This window comes from Herpailurus yagouaroundi, unplaced genomic scaffold (assembly GCF_014898765.1).
Source record: "Herpailurus yagouaroundi ecotype Mexico unplaced genomic scaffold, PumYag 166, whole genome shotgun sequence".
Classification (NCBI taxonomy): domain Eukaryota; kingdom Metazoa; phylum Chordata; class Mammalia; order Carnivora; family Felidae; genus Herpailurus; species Herpailurus yagouaroundi.
Genome location: NW_024412407.1, coordinates 33,500,703 through 33,519,308, shown reverse-complemented (window position 1 = coordinate 33,519,308; position 18,606 = coordinate 33,500,703). Strand labels below are relative to the sequence as shown.

The following is an 18,606-nucleotide window of genomic DNA, read 5'->3' as shown; positions in this document are numbered from 1 at the left end:
GGAGGTGTGATTTAACACAAGGAAAGACTGTTAATCATTTTAACTATTTAATGATGGAGTGAGTTGGCTTTGGAAACTAAGTTTTGAGGGACTCCTGGAATTATTCTAAAAGTAGCTGTATTATTACTTGTCTTGGAACGTATAAAGATAATTTGTGCCCGATAAAGGATTAATCCAGATGACTTCTGAGTCCTCCCCAACTATATTTTTCTATAACATTTATAGCTCATGTTCTCAAATCTCTACATTCCTGGCTGAGTATCTTTCATGGTCTGTGAAGTGATCCATGTACTTTCAGTACTACTGAGGGGGGTGAGGCAGACATAAATGCCTTTCATTATAGGAATTTTACCAGCTATTTTTTTCCCTGTAGATAATCTAATCCATGACGGATACTATAAAAGTTTAGTGGGAAAAAAATGTGCAGAAGTTGGGGGCAGGAGACAGAAGGGATGGGGAGGAAATAAATAATATATATGAGGACTTAGGAAGAAATCTGGAGGCTGTTATTTCAGTCTGTGGTTGGTGTTTAGCATTCCAGGAGTCACAGGTGCTGTAAAAGGTGGTGTTCCCTAGAACTCTCAAAGGATTGCCTCATTATGTCGGGATATGTAATGGGATGAACTTCATGTGAAAATCAATCACATCTTAAGACCCTTTATCCTTTCTTATTTAGTTGGTGCACAGAAGTTTATATGTTCCCATTTGCTACAATGCTTAACTCCATACCAGAATGAACGCCAATGCGAATCCATATTGGGAGACCGGGAAGATGCTCCAGCTCGAAGGTCCCCATGAAGCTGAGGATATCCAAGGCCATCTTGGCAATGTCTATTGCATGCCTATTGCCATTCCTCTTAGGCAAACCACTGGCCACCATGTAGGCATCACCAATGGTTTCCACCTGTGGAAATAGTTTCTCATTAGTGATTCTATCCCTTCAAAAGGCACAAGAAATTAAAAACAAGTAGTTGACTACGTATCAAAACAAAAGCTTTTTGAGAACCCAGTTGGAGCATAGCCCTGTACACTTTTTCTGGAACTAGTTCAAGATCAGATCTATGCAAATTTCTTCACGGTTTTATAGTCTAGTTAAATGAATGATAAGTAATTTTGACCATATGAGAGTACTTTATAATAACATAAGTAATCTAGATGTGGTAACAATTCTATAAAGTTTACATTATAATCTGAATGATGGCGTATAACATTTAATTACCAGAAAAGTCACCTTTAGCACTTAACATTTTATTTTTGATATCCTTTTTGACAAAAAAAAAAATTAATTGTAGGTTCCTCCAAGATGTAATGCACATTCTTATAGCATGGTGATTCTAAACACTTTTCTTGTAATAAGCAAATTTGTATCAGCAGTATCCTACCAACATAATTCTTTGTAAATGACCTCTCTTTTAATGTTATTGTCATGGTCATATAGTTCACATTTGTTGACTAGTTAACTTCTCTTTGCCAACCGTCTCTGCAAGGCATAACCATTTTCTGTCCAACAAGAACTGTTGTTAATATGACTTTCTGGCCTACATAGGGTGAAGATGGGGCTAGGACAGACCCTAAAAGGGACACCTCTATGTGGGTAATAACCATTATGACAGACTGTCACATGAGTGACCTTTAAACTTTACTTGTCAGGATACAGTATTTCAGACATATGGTTTATTTCAATAGTCTTCACAATAACCCATTGAGTTAGGTGTTATTATCATCCCGTTTTACAGATAGGTAAAGTTAAATGTATTTTATGAGGTCGCAGTTAGGTAGGGCCAAGTGGGATTTGAATGAAGAGCTCTATTTCTAAAGTTATTTGCTCCATATGCTCTGCTACTTTTCCAACATGAAAATGAGGGAATTCAATTGTCCTTTACTCTTCTGACTCAGGCAATATTAGCCCGAAACTGGTCAGCCCACCAGTCAGGTAACAGATCCAGTTCTGAACTTACAGGGTGTTCTCCCTGTTTTCCTTTAATCTTCTTTGAATGATGCTTGTTCTTTCAACAACAACAACAACAACAAAAACAGATTCCTTTTCTACTTGTAACTCCAGTGTCTTTTCCGCTTCATTTGCAATCAGTCTAAACACTGTCCATTTCTTTAAAAGGTGATTTGAGAATACTAAATTTATTAGCTAAAATTCATTCCTGATGACCTTTATGTTGTTTCCTTCACAGTGCTTCTTAAAGTCATGTGGGCATTTTGACTTCTGACCCTTCTTATTCTTTCACTTCCCTTCACTTTTAGCTCGTGTTCAACCACAAATTCATTAAACCTTAGAGAGGATAAGAGCTGAGTAATAATAGGAACCAATCAACTCGGGTTCTGCTGACATGGGGTGGTACAATCATTTTAGCTTGGGAGGTGATGTGGTTACCTTGTACACATCGTGGTGATCAAGAATGTGGTCAAAACTCTTATAGATGTCATTGAGCATGTCCACCACTTCCATGGGGGTGCTGTATTTGCAGATGGTGGTAAAACCTACAATGTCACTGAAGTAGATTGTAACTTCCTCATACAATTCAGGCTCCACAATGCCTTTCTCCTTCAGAGACTTGACCACCAGCCTAGATGAGAAAGGGAAAAAATGCCTTCAACTTCAGTAATTTTTTTTCTTATCTCGCATAAATCTGTGAGACAGTAGTAATTGTCCACAAAGCATCCTAGGATTTGGGATTTCCACTGAAAGGAGTGACTAGGAAGCAAAGATAGGCTGCACATACTGAATATAGGAATAGAATATATACATACACATATGATACATGTATTTGAACTCAGATGTATATATGCAGGTTTAGCATTAACTTAGTACTTGGCTATTAACCCTTATATGCACGTACATATAACTCTAGTACCTACGTAACCCTCATATGTATACATACTTGTCCACTTTTTACCACTTTGTTGATTGTCAGCTTCTTCTAGATGTTGCTCTACATCCAGAAGCTGAGGAGAGTGTGTTGTTAATGTAAGAGGTTAAATCACTACAGCTATCAGATCTGGCTTTTTCATCAGAGCCAAGGGTTTTGTATCCCAAGCATATTTAACATGGTATTGTTTAATTTCACTATAAAGGAACAATGCACTTAAAAATTAACTTTGATATATTCTGAACGAGAATTCATTTGATATGTTTTTGGGTCCTTTAAAAAGCAAAGTCAGTCACCATGTAAACACACGTTAAAATTATGGCAAAACTGCAGAAGTCAAATAAAAGCAACTAAGAATATCTCTGTTGCAGAGATAGGAGAAATAGTATATCAGACTCAGAATTAAGACAGAACCGTAAGAAGGAACTGCACTTCCTTGATGTGCCAATTGCCTAAATGGAGTAGAACCGACATGAGGCTGGATGCTCCCTGTCTGCCCTTGGGATGGCTCTGTAAAGGACTCAAGTATGGAACCATTAGAATCAGAACATGGCCACTGGGAGGTGCCATAGAGGTCATTGATAACCCTGAGGCTTAAAAAGTATGACTTTCACAAGGTCCCACAGCCAGTATTAGAACTGAAGCAGTATTAGAACTCACAACATCCTCCCGCCTTTCAGTCTTTTTATTGCACAGCATCTCCTCCACGACCCAGACCTTGGATATTCATGGAGATGGGATGATCTGGAGGTATGCCAATTGTGTCCAAATAGCAATGTCTTCCATTCTCCCAGAAGACAGCTCATTAACCACAAGGACAGGCAACATTCCTTTTGAGAACCTCCAAAGCATCAAGGGAATTTTTTTCCATTGGTGCGATGACAAAGCCTGGGACCTTTAAGAAACACCCCTTTGGTGTGGCTGATTGGATTCTCAGGGGTCACTTCTGGGGTGGTTTTTCTTGACATGCCCAATATAAGGGTGCAAATTTTTTGAAGGATACATAAATGTAATCATAAAATTGGATATTTCACCATTTTTGCCCTTCATATTACTGCTTATATCTGAAAAGTCATATAAGCTTGGGAAATAGTACACAAAGAGAGGAACGAATGTTGGTAGATAAATGAAGGGCTGTGACTTAACACAGTGAGCTTTGGTAACAGGCTGTTGCTGACACAGATTAGCAAACACAGTAAATGTCTTAGAAAGGCCTCCCACAAGAAGACAAAACTTCTATTTTAACATCTCAAAAGCCAAGAGGCACTGTTTAAGTAAGCAGTTAAGTAGAATCTGGTTCCTACATGCAGTCTTAGTTTATTGACAATCTTGCTGTAAATACTTCTTTTTGATTCTTCTAAGTTATTGTTCATGTACATTTTAATTTTCTTTTACAAATATATTTTTACATAAATTATCAGACAGTTGCACTGGAATCATGGTGTATTGCAGCTATTGAAGAGATCTGTGTTATATAACCTGTGGCAATCCAATAAAACATCTACCCCTGGAGATGAAAAGTAGAGCATAGGGAATATAGTCAATCCTATCGTAACAATATGTCTACGGCCATACCACCCTGAACACGCCCGATCTCGTCTGATCTCAGAAGCTAAGCAGGGTTGAGCCTGGTTAGTACTTGGGTGGGAGACCTATTGTAACAATAACGCTGTATGGTGACAGGTGGTAACTTCGCTTACTGTGGTGAGCACGGAGTAATACACAGAATCTCAAATCACTCTGTCCTACACCTGACACTAGTATAACATTGTATGTCAACTATACTCAAAAGTTAAAACTACCATCTAGTGATCAAAGTGGCACATTACAGCAAAGGTAAGATAAAAATCTGAGGCAGTGAGCCAGCTGTTTCAAATCATTTGAGTAACAGTATTGGTTAAAACCACAGATGATGACACCCTGGGAAAGGCAGCCAGATTGTCTGGATGTTGTTTTTGTTACAACTCAGCACTAAAGGCCAGGCAAGGAAGTATGCATCTTAAACCTAGCATTTATGAAGCTCTGATAGAAATTGCAATCTCTGATGGGAATATTAAGGGCTCCAGCCTATTACCAGGGCACCATTTCCAGGCTGTTCCTTGGCATTCTGAGGACACACAGGTCCTGCAGTAGGCCTCCTTCAGGCACAGATGACTGAACACAGCATGTTGGTAACTCCTACCCTCGTCACTTGGGTTTGTCAAAGAGAAACTGTTCTATTGAGAAAATAGCTCATACAATCTCAAAATCATCCTTTTACTAACATAGAGCTGATACTGTAAATGAAGCATGAGCTCAAAATAAAACAATAATGAACACAAGTTATATATAAAAGTCATGGCTATTATGTACGATAATAACAGCCATGGACATTCCAGACTCTGGGCTAAGTACCTTATATCCTGAGCACTATTTCAGGAAATTCTTAGGGCTAGCCTGTGAGGTACAAAAGAAACTGAGGCTTAGATCATGTAGGTAATTGTTCAAGACTGTACATTGGTAGTCAGTGGTGGAAACACAGTTTGAATTCAGGCCTAGCTGACCTCAGCTTCCACGATTTCACCCAATGTTGGACTGTCTAGCTTAGGCTTCCTCTAACAAAACAGTTTAATCTACTTGAACGAGAAGAGAACATTACCGCTCACTTGTGACAGTTAAGGGCCCCTTGGCCAAAGTCTGTTTTCTAGCTCCACATTTTAACTTCTTGCTTCTCTTAACATTTCTTTGTTATTATCTGAGTACTAACACTCACAAAACTTTAAGCTGTATAGGGATTTCAACTTTACTTCCTTTCTCTTTATGTCCTGGCTGTGATACTGTTTCACAAAACAGACGCCAGCCCATAGATGCCTCTGTGATGAGGCATCTGATATGTGGCCCCCACCTCCTCCACTAATGACTGTTCCTACTCCGTGTCATTTGGCTTCTACTTTGAGGTGAAAAGAAGAAAAGAAATGGGCAGTTAGTGCCTACAAGTGCCTTATGGCTCACAGAATCCAGAGGAAAATTTTAATTTCCATTTTGAGATTAGGGAGAGACAGACAGTGACCTACCACAGGTCCCAGACTTAGTAAAAGTGGCAAAGTGTTAGAACCCTGGCCGTGCTAACTCCACTGCCCATACTCTTTCTGGGGCAACACACAGCCGCTTGCAAATAACTTTTTTGGGGGTGCCTGTGTGGCTCAGTTGGTTGAGTGTCCAACTTTGGCTCAGGTCACGTCATGGGTTCGTGGGTTCGAGCCCTGCGTCAGGCTCTGTGCTGACAGCTCAAGAGCCTGGAGCCTGCTTCAGATTCTGTGTCTCCCTCTCCCTCTGCCCCGCTCCTGCTCACACCCTCTCTCTCAAAAATGAATAAACGTTTAAAAAAAATTTAAATTTAAAAGAAAATAATCTTTTTCTTCTAGATATTTACAGTACAAACCAGAACAAGTCTTAGCAAGGTATGTGTATTTTTTTTAACCGAATAATCTGTTGAAGAATGTGCAAAAGGGAACAATCTTATGTAGATACAAGGGAAACAAAACAATACTAGAAGAAAATGCTGACGCTTTCAGCTATAAGAAAGAAGGCATGGCTGTGGAATCATGAGAAACTACACCGGCAAGAGGACCTGCCTTACCTTGGAAGCAACATAAAATTGAGTCTGTCAGCTCTGTCCCTCTCTGCCTTGTACAGCTGCGTCCTTTCCTCCACCAGATGTTCCAGGTTTCGAGAATACAGCTGTAGACGTCGGATCAAGGTGTCCATATAACTTTCATTTTTTTTGTCGTGAAATAGGCTGTAGGTAGTAATAAGAGTTGCTACAAATTATTAAAGCATAAACATCCAGTAAAATAGTGGACAAATGTGATTAAAAAGTTATAAAGCAAAAAATAAAATAAAAACGGTCAACACACGTTAAAAAAAATTAGCCTCAGGAGAAATTAAAGAAATAGAAAGAGATATAAGATATATTTTTAAAGTTTATTTATTTATTTTGAGAGAGAGAGAATCCCAAGAAGGCTCTGTGCTGTCAATGAGGAGCCAGACGCGGGGCTCAATCTCATAAACCGTGAGATCACTACCTGAGCTGAAACCAAGTCGGTCGCTTAACTGACTGAGCCGCCAAGGCGCCCCTAGAAATAGACACAAGATTTTTAAAAAAGAAAACCAAATGTTAGAGTAATGGTAATAGTGGAGGTAAGGAGGAAAAACATCCACTATGACCTTCCTGGAGGGCAGTGTGGCAAAATGTGTCATAAGCTTTAAAAGTACACACACTGATCAGTTCACCAGCACTTCTAGGAACTAGCCATAGGAAACCACAAGAATGTGCTGAAAGGTAACTACAGAAAAGTCATAGCAGTCTTTATAACGGCAAGTGTTTGAAAATAACCCAAACGAGTAACAAAACGTAACGAAAATATTATGACACAATGGAATATTCATGCGTTGTATAAAATACAAATTAGAACAGTTAAAGATACAGAAACACGCTACCTCTATATTAAGTAGAAAAGTTGATAAAACAGCAAAAATTATAATTTTAATTTTTGAAAACCAGTAGCCATCTATTGAGAAATAGGTGATGTTTTTCCTTTGTTTGCTTATTCCTATTTTCTAAAATTGAAAAATTTTAATAACGATTTACAATAAAGGGAGAATCTTTTTTTTTTTTTTTTAAGGCACTAGAAGTGATAAATACAAGTATAAGAGAAGGACCGAGAAAAGCAAAGCTGAGCCTTCTGTTTTCTCCTTAGAACAGAAAGCTTGGGTCCTCTGCTTTGGATTCTGTGTCTCCCTCTGCCAACCCCCCTCTCACATTCTCTCTCTTTCTCTCAAAAATAAACAAACATTAAAAAAAAGAAAAAAGAAATGAAAAAAAAGAAAAGAAAGACTGGGTCCTAAAGCACAAAACCTAACTCTGGATGGTCTTGTTAGGCCAAGGACACTTCGAGAAGATGCCAGCTTTCTTCGACGCTGGGACACATTGCAAGCCTTGGTGCAGAGCTCAGTCAGGAGGTACATTGTCTGTAAGGTTGTTCAGTATCGAGATAATGTTTATACCATCTACAGCACCATAGAAGGGGTTGAATAAATACTACTATTTCATTATTACAACAACGATTTAAGTTACCACTTCTGCCCTCAAGGAGAAGATGGCCTCCATCATAATCCCCTGAGGTGGGGAGGGATGTTTGTTAAAATTTCAATACATTTCTGAGTCTACCTCAGACCTACATAACTGGAAACCGCTAGGTCTGGGATTATGAAACTATTTTTTAACAAGTTCCCCAGGGACTTTTCCTTGAAGCCACTAGTATAGAGTCTAGTTGGGTGAGGGAGCAGGTGTAAAGAATAAAGATAGATGATCTCCCTTTGTGATGAATTGATTCAATTAAAACAGTTTTCTCAACCCTGACTGCATATTCTAATCACCCAAGGAGCTATTATAATCCCCTATGCCAGCCTGCACCCCAGACCAATTACGTCAGACTCTCTGGGGCAGGGCTCAGGCACTGTTGTTTTTTTTTTTTTAACATTCCTGCCCCACCCCCTCCTGCCTGGTGATCTCAGTGGGCAGCCAAGTTTGAGAACCACTCTATTAAAGGCTATGTATCAGGGGCCCAGTTTATCTTCATGAGTTTACATTTCACTTATCACATATACAGTCTCATCGGATCTTAGTAAAATGTCTGTGAAAAAATTAAAAAATGAGCAAGAATTACATCATTTGTTATTTTCTGCTCCTTCCACACAAATGACAGATTAGATGTACCCTTCAATGACCACTTTCATGATTTCACTTGACCTCATCTCAGCCCTGGGCTTTTAGGTTCCATAAGTATCTGAATCTTTGACTTAATGAGAAGTATGGAAAACAAGAGCTGGAAGGAATTGCAGAAATCATCCTATTCAAGTCCAGTTTTAATAAAAAGAAAATTGACATCCAGTTAGGGTAAGCACTTTGCCCAATGTCCTACAGCAAGCTATTACCAGACCCTAGTCTAGAAGCTGGATCTCCTAATCTCTTCACTGTTATTTTTTTCACTCTAACTGAAAACACGGAAAATCTAGAATTCAACCTTACTGGATAATTGTGTGCTTTTTTTGTTTTTTTTAAATTTTGGACCCTGAATTAAAATCTGATTCATGGCACAAGGCTTAAGCACCTAGGGCCAAAGTTTCTGATTTTAAGATTTTAAGAGCTTCTTGATCTTAAGAATGATCTAGTGGCTTTGCAAATACTCAGGACTCGTGCTAGACTTCTAATTACCTCCAGAAGGGTCAGGGAACTAGATTTTTAACAGACATATTTATGATCAGCCAGAGTTTATATATTAATCAGGTAATTTTGCCCTTGGCTATTTAACTTTTCAAGTGATTATTCCCTGAGAAAATGGTCTGTTGGTCTCCATCGCATTTTAATTTTTTTGAGACAGGGGTTGCAGTCTGGGGTTTTTCATTAGAACAGGCATTCCATTCTGAGGTGCCACTGGGTGTCAACTATTATTAGAAAAATCGGAAATAAGTGAGGAAAAGCAAAAATTTCAGCAATACCCAAATATCTTGGCCAACGTAGACTCAATTTTCTTGAAATCTGGTCTCTTCTCTGGATCTTCCTCCCAGCAGTTTTTTACAAGTAGATAGACCTGAAAGAAAGAAGGGGTGGATTTGCTCAGGGAGTGGTATCTTCTCCTATTCTCTTCCCTTGATGGGAGTAATTGAGGCAGGGAGTATTTTTTTTTTTTTTTTTAAAGTTTATTTACTTTGAGAGAGTGAGAGCCTGAATCCAGGGTGAGGGGCAGAGAGAGAGAGAGATGGGAGAAGAGAACGTGAAACAGGTTCTACACTGTCCGTGAGGAGCCCCACGCAGGTCCGAAACCAAGAGTAGGCCACTTAACCCGCAGAGCCACCCAGGCGCCCCGAGGTAGGGAGTATTTTTAAAACATCTCAACTCGGACAATGAGGCTGAGATTACTTAGTTCCCCTCAGTCTGTCTCCGCACCACCTTGCCTCACCCGTCCCTTGGGCCCTAAATTAATGAAAAATGTGATATGGGTTTGGATGGGGCTGGATTGTTGGCAGAAAATGCTTTACAGAAGTTTGCAGGGTTTATGTGCAGTGGGTATGAGGCAGTGACTCTAATGTGAATCTCTTCCGCAAGGGCTTCCAACCACAGCGACCAGCGGAATCACCCCGAGAGGTTTCCAGTTTCCTGTGCTCACGCTCCACCCCAGAAGATTCCAATTCCCAGCAGTCCCGCCTTGTCTGAGTCAACCATGGTCTGGAATCAAATGATCCTACTGCTGACAAATCGTCAGAAGGTCCATAGTAACCTAGTGAAACCTCACAAGGCCTGTGCGTGCGTCATTCACCTCACTTCATCTCGTCACGTGACCACTTGATCATCTCACGTCATCACAAGAAGGGTGAGCACAGTACAAAAGGATATTTTGAGAATGAGACCATGTTCACATAACTTCTATTACAGTATATTGTTATATTGTTACAGTTGTTCTATTTTATTATTAGTTATTCTTGTCAGTCTCTGTGCCTAATTTAGAAATTAAACTCTATCAAAGGTATGTATGTCTAGGAAAAATCCTAGTATATAGAGGGCTCAGTACTTTCTGCAGTTCAGGTATCCACCGGGGGTCTTGGAATGTATCCCCTGTAGATAAGGGGGGACGACTATATACTTTTCTATTATTTTTAGATGTGGGCATATTCATTTTTTAATCAGTAGGTGGTATTTATAAGCCTAAGAAGTATATGACATGGACATCTTGATCTTTTAGCTCCTAAAAATTGAGAGGGCCATATGTGCTTCAGAAGCCAGGTCTTGAGGTGGGAGAGGTGGAAAAGGATATGGGGCTGATGACGGTGCCCAAAGAGAATGTCTGAGTCCTGGCCCCTGGATCCAGTGCAAGTCACCTTATTTGGAAAAGAGGTTTGTGCAGATGTGATTCGGTAAAGGACCTTGCAATGGGAACATTATTGTGGACCACCTTGCTAGGCTCAGTGTAGTCTCATGAATCCTTATACAGGAGGGAGGTAGAGGGACAATAGACAGAAAAGATGAAAATGGAACCATGGAGGCAGAGATTGCAGTGTTGTGGCCACAAATCAAGGGAAGTCAGTAGCCATCAGAAGCTTCTGGAAGAAGCAAGAAATGGATTCTCCCCTAGAGCCTCTGAAGGAAGCATGACCTTGTTGACAACTTATTTCAGACTTCTGGCCTCCAGAACTATAAGGCATAAATTTCTGTTGTTTCAATCCACCAAGTTGCTGGCAATTTGTTATGGCAACACACAAAACCCATGTAGGGAAACACACTCACTTCCAGTTCTTTCTCCTCTGCCGTTTCCAGGAACAGATCTGGGCGGAAGGGTTTTACTCCATTGGAATTCTCTACTCTGAAAATCTTCTCTGATGGGATGAGAATTATGCAAATTACAAGAAAGAATACAGCATGAAAAAACTTTAGCAGCAGCCAGACCCTGAATTGGTTCACCCACCCTGGATGGGTACCCAGTGAAAATATGGCAGAGCCCAGGCAAGCACTCAAAGAATGAATAACCACCAGGCGAGGGGTCTTATACCCACTTATACCCAGGGGGTTATTAGCTTAAGTTAAGGTTACTAAGTCTCTGAAACTTAACTTGAATACCACCACCTTTAGTATGTTTCCTCCAAGAGTCTAGCCTGCCCTCTCTACATCCCTTAGACCCCCACCCTCCAGAGAGTTAAGACCTGGGACATAATAATTACACAGTAAGCAAGGGTTGGATGAATGGAAGGAAGCATTTCCCCCTTGAGAAGACCTGTGACAAAAACTATAGATCTTCTCTCAGTAAGAACTAAAATACATATGTTGTGCCACGAGAGTGATGTAGCTCAGGTGTTAAACAGACACACATCTTTTCTTAGAATCAGAAAGGAAGGGGGGAGACCGTAAGGCAAGTCTTCAACCGACAGTAACACTGACACCTGGTATGTTATATGCTTTTCAGAGCATTCTACCATTCTTCCTGTCAACCCCTCCAATACCCCTGTGTGACGTGCAGTGGAGATATGCCATTACTTCTGCGGATGAGGGGACTGAGCTGTGGCCACAAAGAGATGAGGGTCTTGGTCAGCCTAGAATGCAGGCTCCCAGAGAGGGCAGATGGCTGAGTCCAACTCTTACCATTCTCATCCCGGCAGCTCAACGTGTAGAAGGTTTCTCTCCGCAGGATGATCTCCTGGGCAATGATCCCGTAGCTGTACACATCTCCTTTCTGGGAGATGCTGGCCTGGCGGAGGTGCTCCGGGGCTGTCCACAGGTCTGTGAATTCAGCATTGAGATTGCAAAGTTGAGGGAGCTGAGCGGCTCGTAGGTCTCCAACCTGCTTTTGTTCTTTAAGTCCCTATCCCATGCACCCTGAATATGAGTGGCCCTGAACTTAAACGTCCCAAACTTTTGAGGGGTTTATGCTAATGCTGGTGATAGGGAGAGAATGCACATTTGCCTCTTGAGCTGACTATATAATGCCAGGATTTGGGTGAGGTCACATGGCAATGTGGTCCGTAAAACTTCAGAATCATAGTCCTGAAAACCCTCGAGCCTACCTAGAATAGCACTTGGTGTATAGGAGTGCTCAGCAAATATTTGTAGAACGACTACAGTAGAATATGAAAGGCTGAGGATTTAATAGCTTGTGGCACATATGGCATAAACCTATGAAAGCCTTCATAAATAAAAAATACATAAATTTATATTTTTATTATAAAATATAAAATATGTATACTATATGTATATTATGTAATATGGAACATTATGTATAACATATATGCATACCCATTGAAACACATTTAAACAAAGAGCCTATCAGTGATATTTTGCAGGTTGGACATACTCACAGCCTCCAAATCAGCTATTGGCCACAGATGTGTTTTCTTGTGTTCCCACAGTATTCTTGAAAAAATAATGCATACAGTTTTCTCACATTTTACTCTGTGCCTGCTATTCATTAATGCTTCACACAAGTGAAGTGCTCCTGTGTTCTGTGCTTGGTTCCTACAGACACTTGGGTTTTGGACCCTATCACATAACTTAGCTAGTAACACCAAGGGCATACATTCAATTTCTCTCCATCCTTTGCAAGTTTTCTAGGATCACCTAACTCCTTCTAAACTTTCTGAGATTTTCTTTTTCAATGAAAAAAATCTTTAAATTCATGTGAGGTATGATACACTTATGCTGAGGCACATTTCCCTTGTTTGGTTTTCCATCCAAATGTTCATTGCCTTTTTGAATTTATGTCTTGTTAATTTGTGTGATTTGTGATTCATATACAATTGATCCTAATGGTTTGGGGTAGAGGACAGGTAAGTGGATGAGCTTACGTTAAAACTTCAGGTAACCGACAGCACAGATTCGTAGGTATAACTGAGTGATGTTTAAGAGGATAGCATTTGATCGGCAATTCATCTGATTTTGTGTCGTGGTGAGTCATCTATTAAAGGAGACTTGTTCCACCACAGATGAACCATGCTTGACACATGGTAGGTCTTTATCAAGCACTTATTGGATTGAGTCCAGTGTCATTCTACGCTTGATGTGACTGAAGAAGTAGGGGCAGAATTGTAATTTTACTTTATTGAGAGAAAATGAAAGGATTGCAAAGTAGAATTAGAAATCAAATTTAGGTTTTTGGATCTAGGTGGTATTTTGAGGCTTTGTGGGAGTGCCATATTTCTGAGGCTGTTTAACCCCGAGTTATAGTAAAGAATGGGTAAATGTTCAACATGAAAAGCTCTTTATACAAGATAAATCACTTTTCTTTGTGTTTCTCTTTTGGCCCTTATAACAATCCAGAAAGGGATAGGTAAGAATGTATTTTACTGATAAGAGTGGTTTTTTTTCCCATTATCATAATCACAGACAAATGAATGACAATTTGGAAATAGGTCTTCTGCCTTGTATTCTATCTTCTTGGGCAAATCTCAGCCTCTGAGCCTCAATTCTGACTTATACCAAGGAAGAGAGTTAGACTAGATGATTTCTAAGGTCTCTCACTACCCTCACCTTCTCTATTTTTTCACCCTGTTCTGCTTCCACAGCCAGTAAGTTCTTCATGATTTCCTCACTGATATCCAGAAACACACAGATGAAGGAAACCCACAGAAGAGATTTGTTCAACTCAAGAAGCACTTGTTGAAAACTGGCAAAAACTGACAAGGGTGTAGTGCTGGAGAATGAGCCAGCTGTTTCCTCTTGTGGCTCCAAGTGTTTATTTTCTGATCAGTATCACCACTCCCTGACCACTTGTGAGAATTTTTTTTTTTAAGTGGGGAACTAGTAAAAATGGCATTCCTTACAGACCTTTTGTTGGAGGCAAAATGGAACTGCAGCCAAAATCAGTGATCTTAACCACCATTCTACTGTCTACCACACAGTTGGTGGATTTCAGACGGCCGTGGACTTCGGTCTTACTGGAGTGCAGGTATGACATGCCCTGTAATTTTTCAGATGACAGGGAAACAAAGAGATATGACACTCTTCAGCTGCTTGGTTATTTTAAAGAAAGTAATAACGTTTTGAAAGCATTTCAGCATGCAGACAGCATCACACCACGAGAATTTAAATTTAGTTCCATTAATTCTCCTTTAAAAATATTGTTAATGCCCTAATACTTGCCTAAGCCCTGCATCTTAAAAGGCAATTGTCTAAAGACTCTGGTTAAACAGTTATGCAGAATATGAAACAAAGGGTTGATTCTAATTTTTTTTTAAGTGTTTCTGCTTACCGCTTAGTCTGTGATCCTGGGGTGCATTTCTGGTTTTCTTCCTCAATAAAAATACAGACTTGCCCTTCTGAAGGGAGGGGCAATTCAATTACGAAAGGGCAAGCCTCCCCAACCCCGACCCTTTTTTTTGGGGGGGGGGGGGGGGGGGGGGGGTGTGGTGCTGCTGTGCTTCCCTCTGGTGGCCAGAGGTGTCACTGCAGAAATTGGTCTTCAGCCTGGATCACAGGAGTGAAAAGTGGCAAAGAGGGTGGGTATCGTACAATACTTTTTAAAACCGATTCTGGTCCTAGATGACTTTCAGGCTATTTAAGGCTGTATCAAACAGCTCAATCTTGGGATTGACTTGTCTTCGTTCTTGAATGAGGCCGCTGGCAGCCACTTCCTTTTTTCGTATACTATCTGGGAATACACATGTCCAAATTCATTAGTGCCTTGAGCAAGAGGGTTGCCTGTCCTGAACATTTTCTCTTAAAAAGATTGTTGTCTTGCCTGAAGCGTAATATGATTTTGATTTCCAGCAAGTCTATGAAAATGTGTACCCCAAGTTCAGAGCAGGAAAAACATAATAATAAAAAGTAATAGCTTGGATATCGAACATTTATTTATACCAAATATCACATGAAGTACGTGCATTATTTATGAAATCCTCACAACAACCCTCTGACATAGGTACTATTTTTCTTATCATTTTATGGATAAAGAAACCAATGCTCAGAGAGGTTGAAAACTTGCTAGACCTGTTTTCCTATGTTTACTTTTCATAAATGTCTCTTTTGTTTGTAGGTCTCTTACCTTAGCAATGTCATACAAGACCGAGATCTTAAACTCCCAATCCATGAATGTACCATCAGGGTAGGAGATGGTGTCATTTAAAACTTCCTGAACAGCAGAAAAAGAAAAGGAAGAAACTGTTGGAAGGAAGGATCCTGTGGAGATTGTTATAGGCTAATAATGATCTTCTAATCATGAGGCCTGGGGCTCAGAAGCAAACTGAAATGCCATTGTCCTGTTTTTCCTGAACGTGTATTTCTTTCCTTTCCTATGAAACATCAGGTGGCTGTCGCCATAATAAAATGAGGAGGAGATACTCATCGTATTCTAAATCCTGGTTCTTCCGCCAGACAGGGGGAAAGGAATGAGCAGACACCTGACTGGAGAACGGGCTATCACAGGTTGTGGGCTGCAGGTTCTGTTTCTCCGAAATCACACTAGTGATTAGCAGGATTTGCTATTAGGGAATCCCGTCCTCTTTTTTTTCCTCACGGGATCAATTGCGTCCGTTGGCTGACAGCTCTGAGTTTTCTTTACATTTACCAAGTACTCTGTCAATGAGAGCGAGTTCTTGGATTTTGTGTGAATTGTACCACCTAGGAATTTGAACTTACTATTTTTTTTTAAATTTTTTTTTCAACGTTTTTATTTATTTTTGGGACAGAGAGAGACAGGGCATGAACGGGGGAGGGGCAGAGAGAGAGGGAGACACAGAATCGGAAACAGGCTCCAGGCTCCAAGCCGTCAGCCCAGAGCCCGACGCGGGGCTCGAACTCACGGACCGCGAGATCGTGACCTGGCTGAAGTCGGACGCTTAACCGACTACGCCACCCAGGCGCCCCTGAACTTACTATTTTAACACGATGATGGTTCTGTGAAGATGCAGGGTTGTAGCTAAGCAATAACTATTCTTCACAGTAAAACTCTAATAACCTAATAATAGGTCCCTGTTTGGGGAAAAAGCCCAATTTGACCTTTAGTTTTAACTCAGGAACTGTACCAATGATTTCCAGTGAAGGGCGTGTAGTCATTAATCATTTCAGATAAGGCTGGTTTAGCTGCGGCTATCAGGCCCGGTTAAGGGAGGGAAATTATGGGCAGACAGTCTCTGAAGTAATTCTTTCCCTTAGCACATGATATATTTTATATTTTTATTTATTATCTCTTCTCCCTATGGACATGTAAATTCTGTGATACTTTTTGTTCTGTATCTTCAATATCTAGTACAGTATCTGGCATATCTAGATGTTTCATGAGTATTTGTTGCATAAATGAATCAATTGTTCCTAAACAAGGTTAGCCAAGGTTGTTCTATATTTATAAGATGGGAAGCATATTGTCTTTTATCTAGGGAAACACTTGCCCATTTGTTTCCTTACAAAAGTAGGTTCTGATGGGATTTGCCAGGGACTGAAGCCTGGGGCAGGAGGGGGATGGGACTGTAAAGTTTGCACTGGCACAGCCTTTGCTTTGAGATTCAAGACACAAAGGAGCAGTTTCTTGTAGAAGCTTCTGTCCAACATGATGCTAGAAGGGAGCCCCAGAGCACTCAGATAAATGAAGTTTCCTATCTTACAGCAGAGAGCCCAAAACACTATCTAAACATTGACTGGGCATGTTAGGGATTAAAAGGCCATGTGAAACCCTTTGACCAGGCCCTATGAATTTGTATTCTAAAATTTCCTTTCACTGAAATCGAATGATCAGATTTGATCTAGGCTTCATATGAAAAAAACATTTCTTTTTGTTGTTGTTGGTTGTTTTAAAGTTTATTGATTTTGAGAGAGAGAGAGAGAGAGAGAACACACACGTGTGCACATATAAGCAGGGGAGGGGCAGAAGGAGAGGGAGAGAGAATCCCAAGCAGGCTCTGCACGGTCAATGTAGAGCCTAAGGCAGGCCTCAGTCTGCAAGATCATGACCTGTGCTGAAATCCAAAGTTGGACGCTCAACCAGCTGAGCCACCCAGATGCCCTGCCCGGAAAAACATTTCTATAGATGGCTCCTGACTTATGATGGCTTGACTTGCATTTTTTTTTTTTTTTAACTTTACAATGGTGTGAAAATGATATGCATTCAGTAGAGATAATACTTCAAATTTTGAATTGGTATCTTTTCCCAGGGCTGGCAATTATGATGCTGGGTGGGCAGTGAGGCTCAGCTCCCAGTGAGCCACTGGATCAGGAGGGTAAACAACCAATATACTTACAACCATTCTGTGTCCAAACAACCACCCTGTTTTTTACTTTCAGTACAGTGTTCAGTAAGTTACATGAGATATTCAACACTGTTGTAAATAGGCTTTGTGTTAAAAGATTTTGCCCAACTGTAAGCTAATGTAAGTGTTCTGAGTGTGTTTCAGGTAGGCCTGCTGTTTGGTAGGTTAGGGGGATTAAATGCATTTTTGACTTAAAGATTTTTTTAACTTATGGCTTTATGGGGACATAAGCCCATTGTAAATTGAGGAAGAGCTGTAATTTTGAAAGACTTGAGATTTTTATTATTAGGAATGTGTGTTTATTTTATATCAGCACCAATTTGAATGATCATTTTCAGCATCAATTACAATGATTATGAGTTTTCTATGACCTTTTGATATGATGCATTATAGTAATATTTTTTCCTTTCATAGAATTAATCCTATCTGATTATATTATGGTTTTTATATACAACTGGCTTAGAGTTACTAGTATTTTATTTATATTTTTTCCATGTAATTTCATAAATGTAGTTACTCTTTAATCATATTTTACTATCAACTTTATGCTACCTTGTTGAATGCTAAATGAATTTAGAAGATGTTCATTTTTCATTTAACATTGCAATAGTATTTACGTAGACAGTAAGGATTATTTTTTGAGGCTTAAACAATTAAGCTGATCTGGTATTATCTGTAATGGAAATTATAATTTCTTGTATCATTATTGTCCTATTTAAGTTTTTGCTTTTTGAGTCAAATTTTCATGATCATATTGCCTCTGAAAATATTCCTTTTTAAGATTTTATAATTTAAGTCAAATGAAGTATTCTTTCACAACTGAAAATATCTTTTTCACAGCTTTATTTTTTATCCTCACTTTTTTGTATTTTTGTTTTAAAAGTTTTAATTAGAAGTATGAGAGGCTTTTATGTTTTATATTTTAAAAACCTAATGAATGCACCTTAAAATTCTACATTTT

At 39.7% G+C, this 18,606-nt stretch overlaps 1 protein-coding gene and 1 long non-coding RNA gene across 7 annotated transcripts in view; one reads left to right on the top strand and one right to left on the bottom strand.

Annotated features, from left to right (window-relative positions):
- Window positions 1-18,606, bottom strand: part of GUCY2C (guanylate cyclase 2C) — a 146,707-nt gene that overhangs the window by 6,839 nt on the left and 121,262 nt on the right. For all 6 annotated transcript variants that reach the window (XM_040488846.1, XM_040488845.1, XM_040488849.1 and 3 more), the window contains 8 exons: window positions 15,449-15,535; window positions 14,233-14,365; window positions 12,055-12,192; window positions 11,206-11,294; window positions 9,423-9,514; window positions 6,502-6,660; window positions 2,387-2,579; window positions 730-904 (listed from right to left, as the gene is read on the bottom strand). In XM_040488846.1, coding sequence (XP_040344780.1) covers window positions 730-904; window positions 2,387-2,579; window positions 6,502-6,660; window positions 9,423-9,514; window positions 11,206-11,294; window positions 12,055-12,192; window positions 14,233-14,365; window positions 15,449-15,535 — 1,066 coding nt within the window. The remainder of the gene's footprint in view (window positions 1-729; window positions 905-2,386; window positions 2,580-6,501; window positions 6,661-9,422; window positions 9,515-11,205; window positions 11,295-12,054; window positions 12,193-14,232; window positions 14,366-15,448; window positions 15,536-18,606) is intronic.
- Window positions 14,244-15,743, top strand: LOC121038887 (uncharacterized). The gene is made up of 2 exons (XR_005794552.1): window positions 14,244-14,353; window positions 15,440-15,743. It is a non-coding gene; the product is annotated as an uncharacterized LOC121038887 (long non-coding RNA).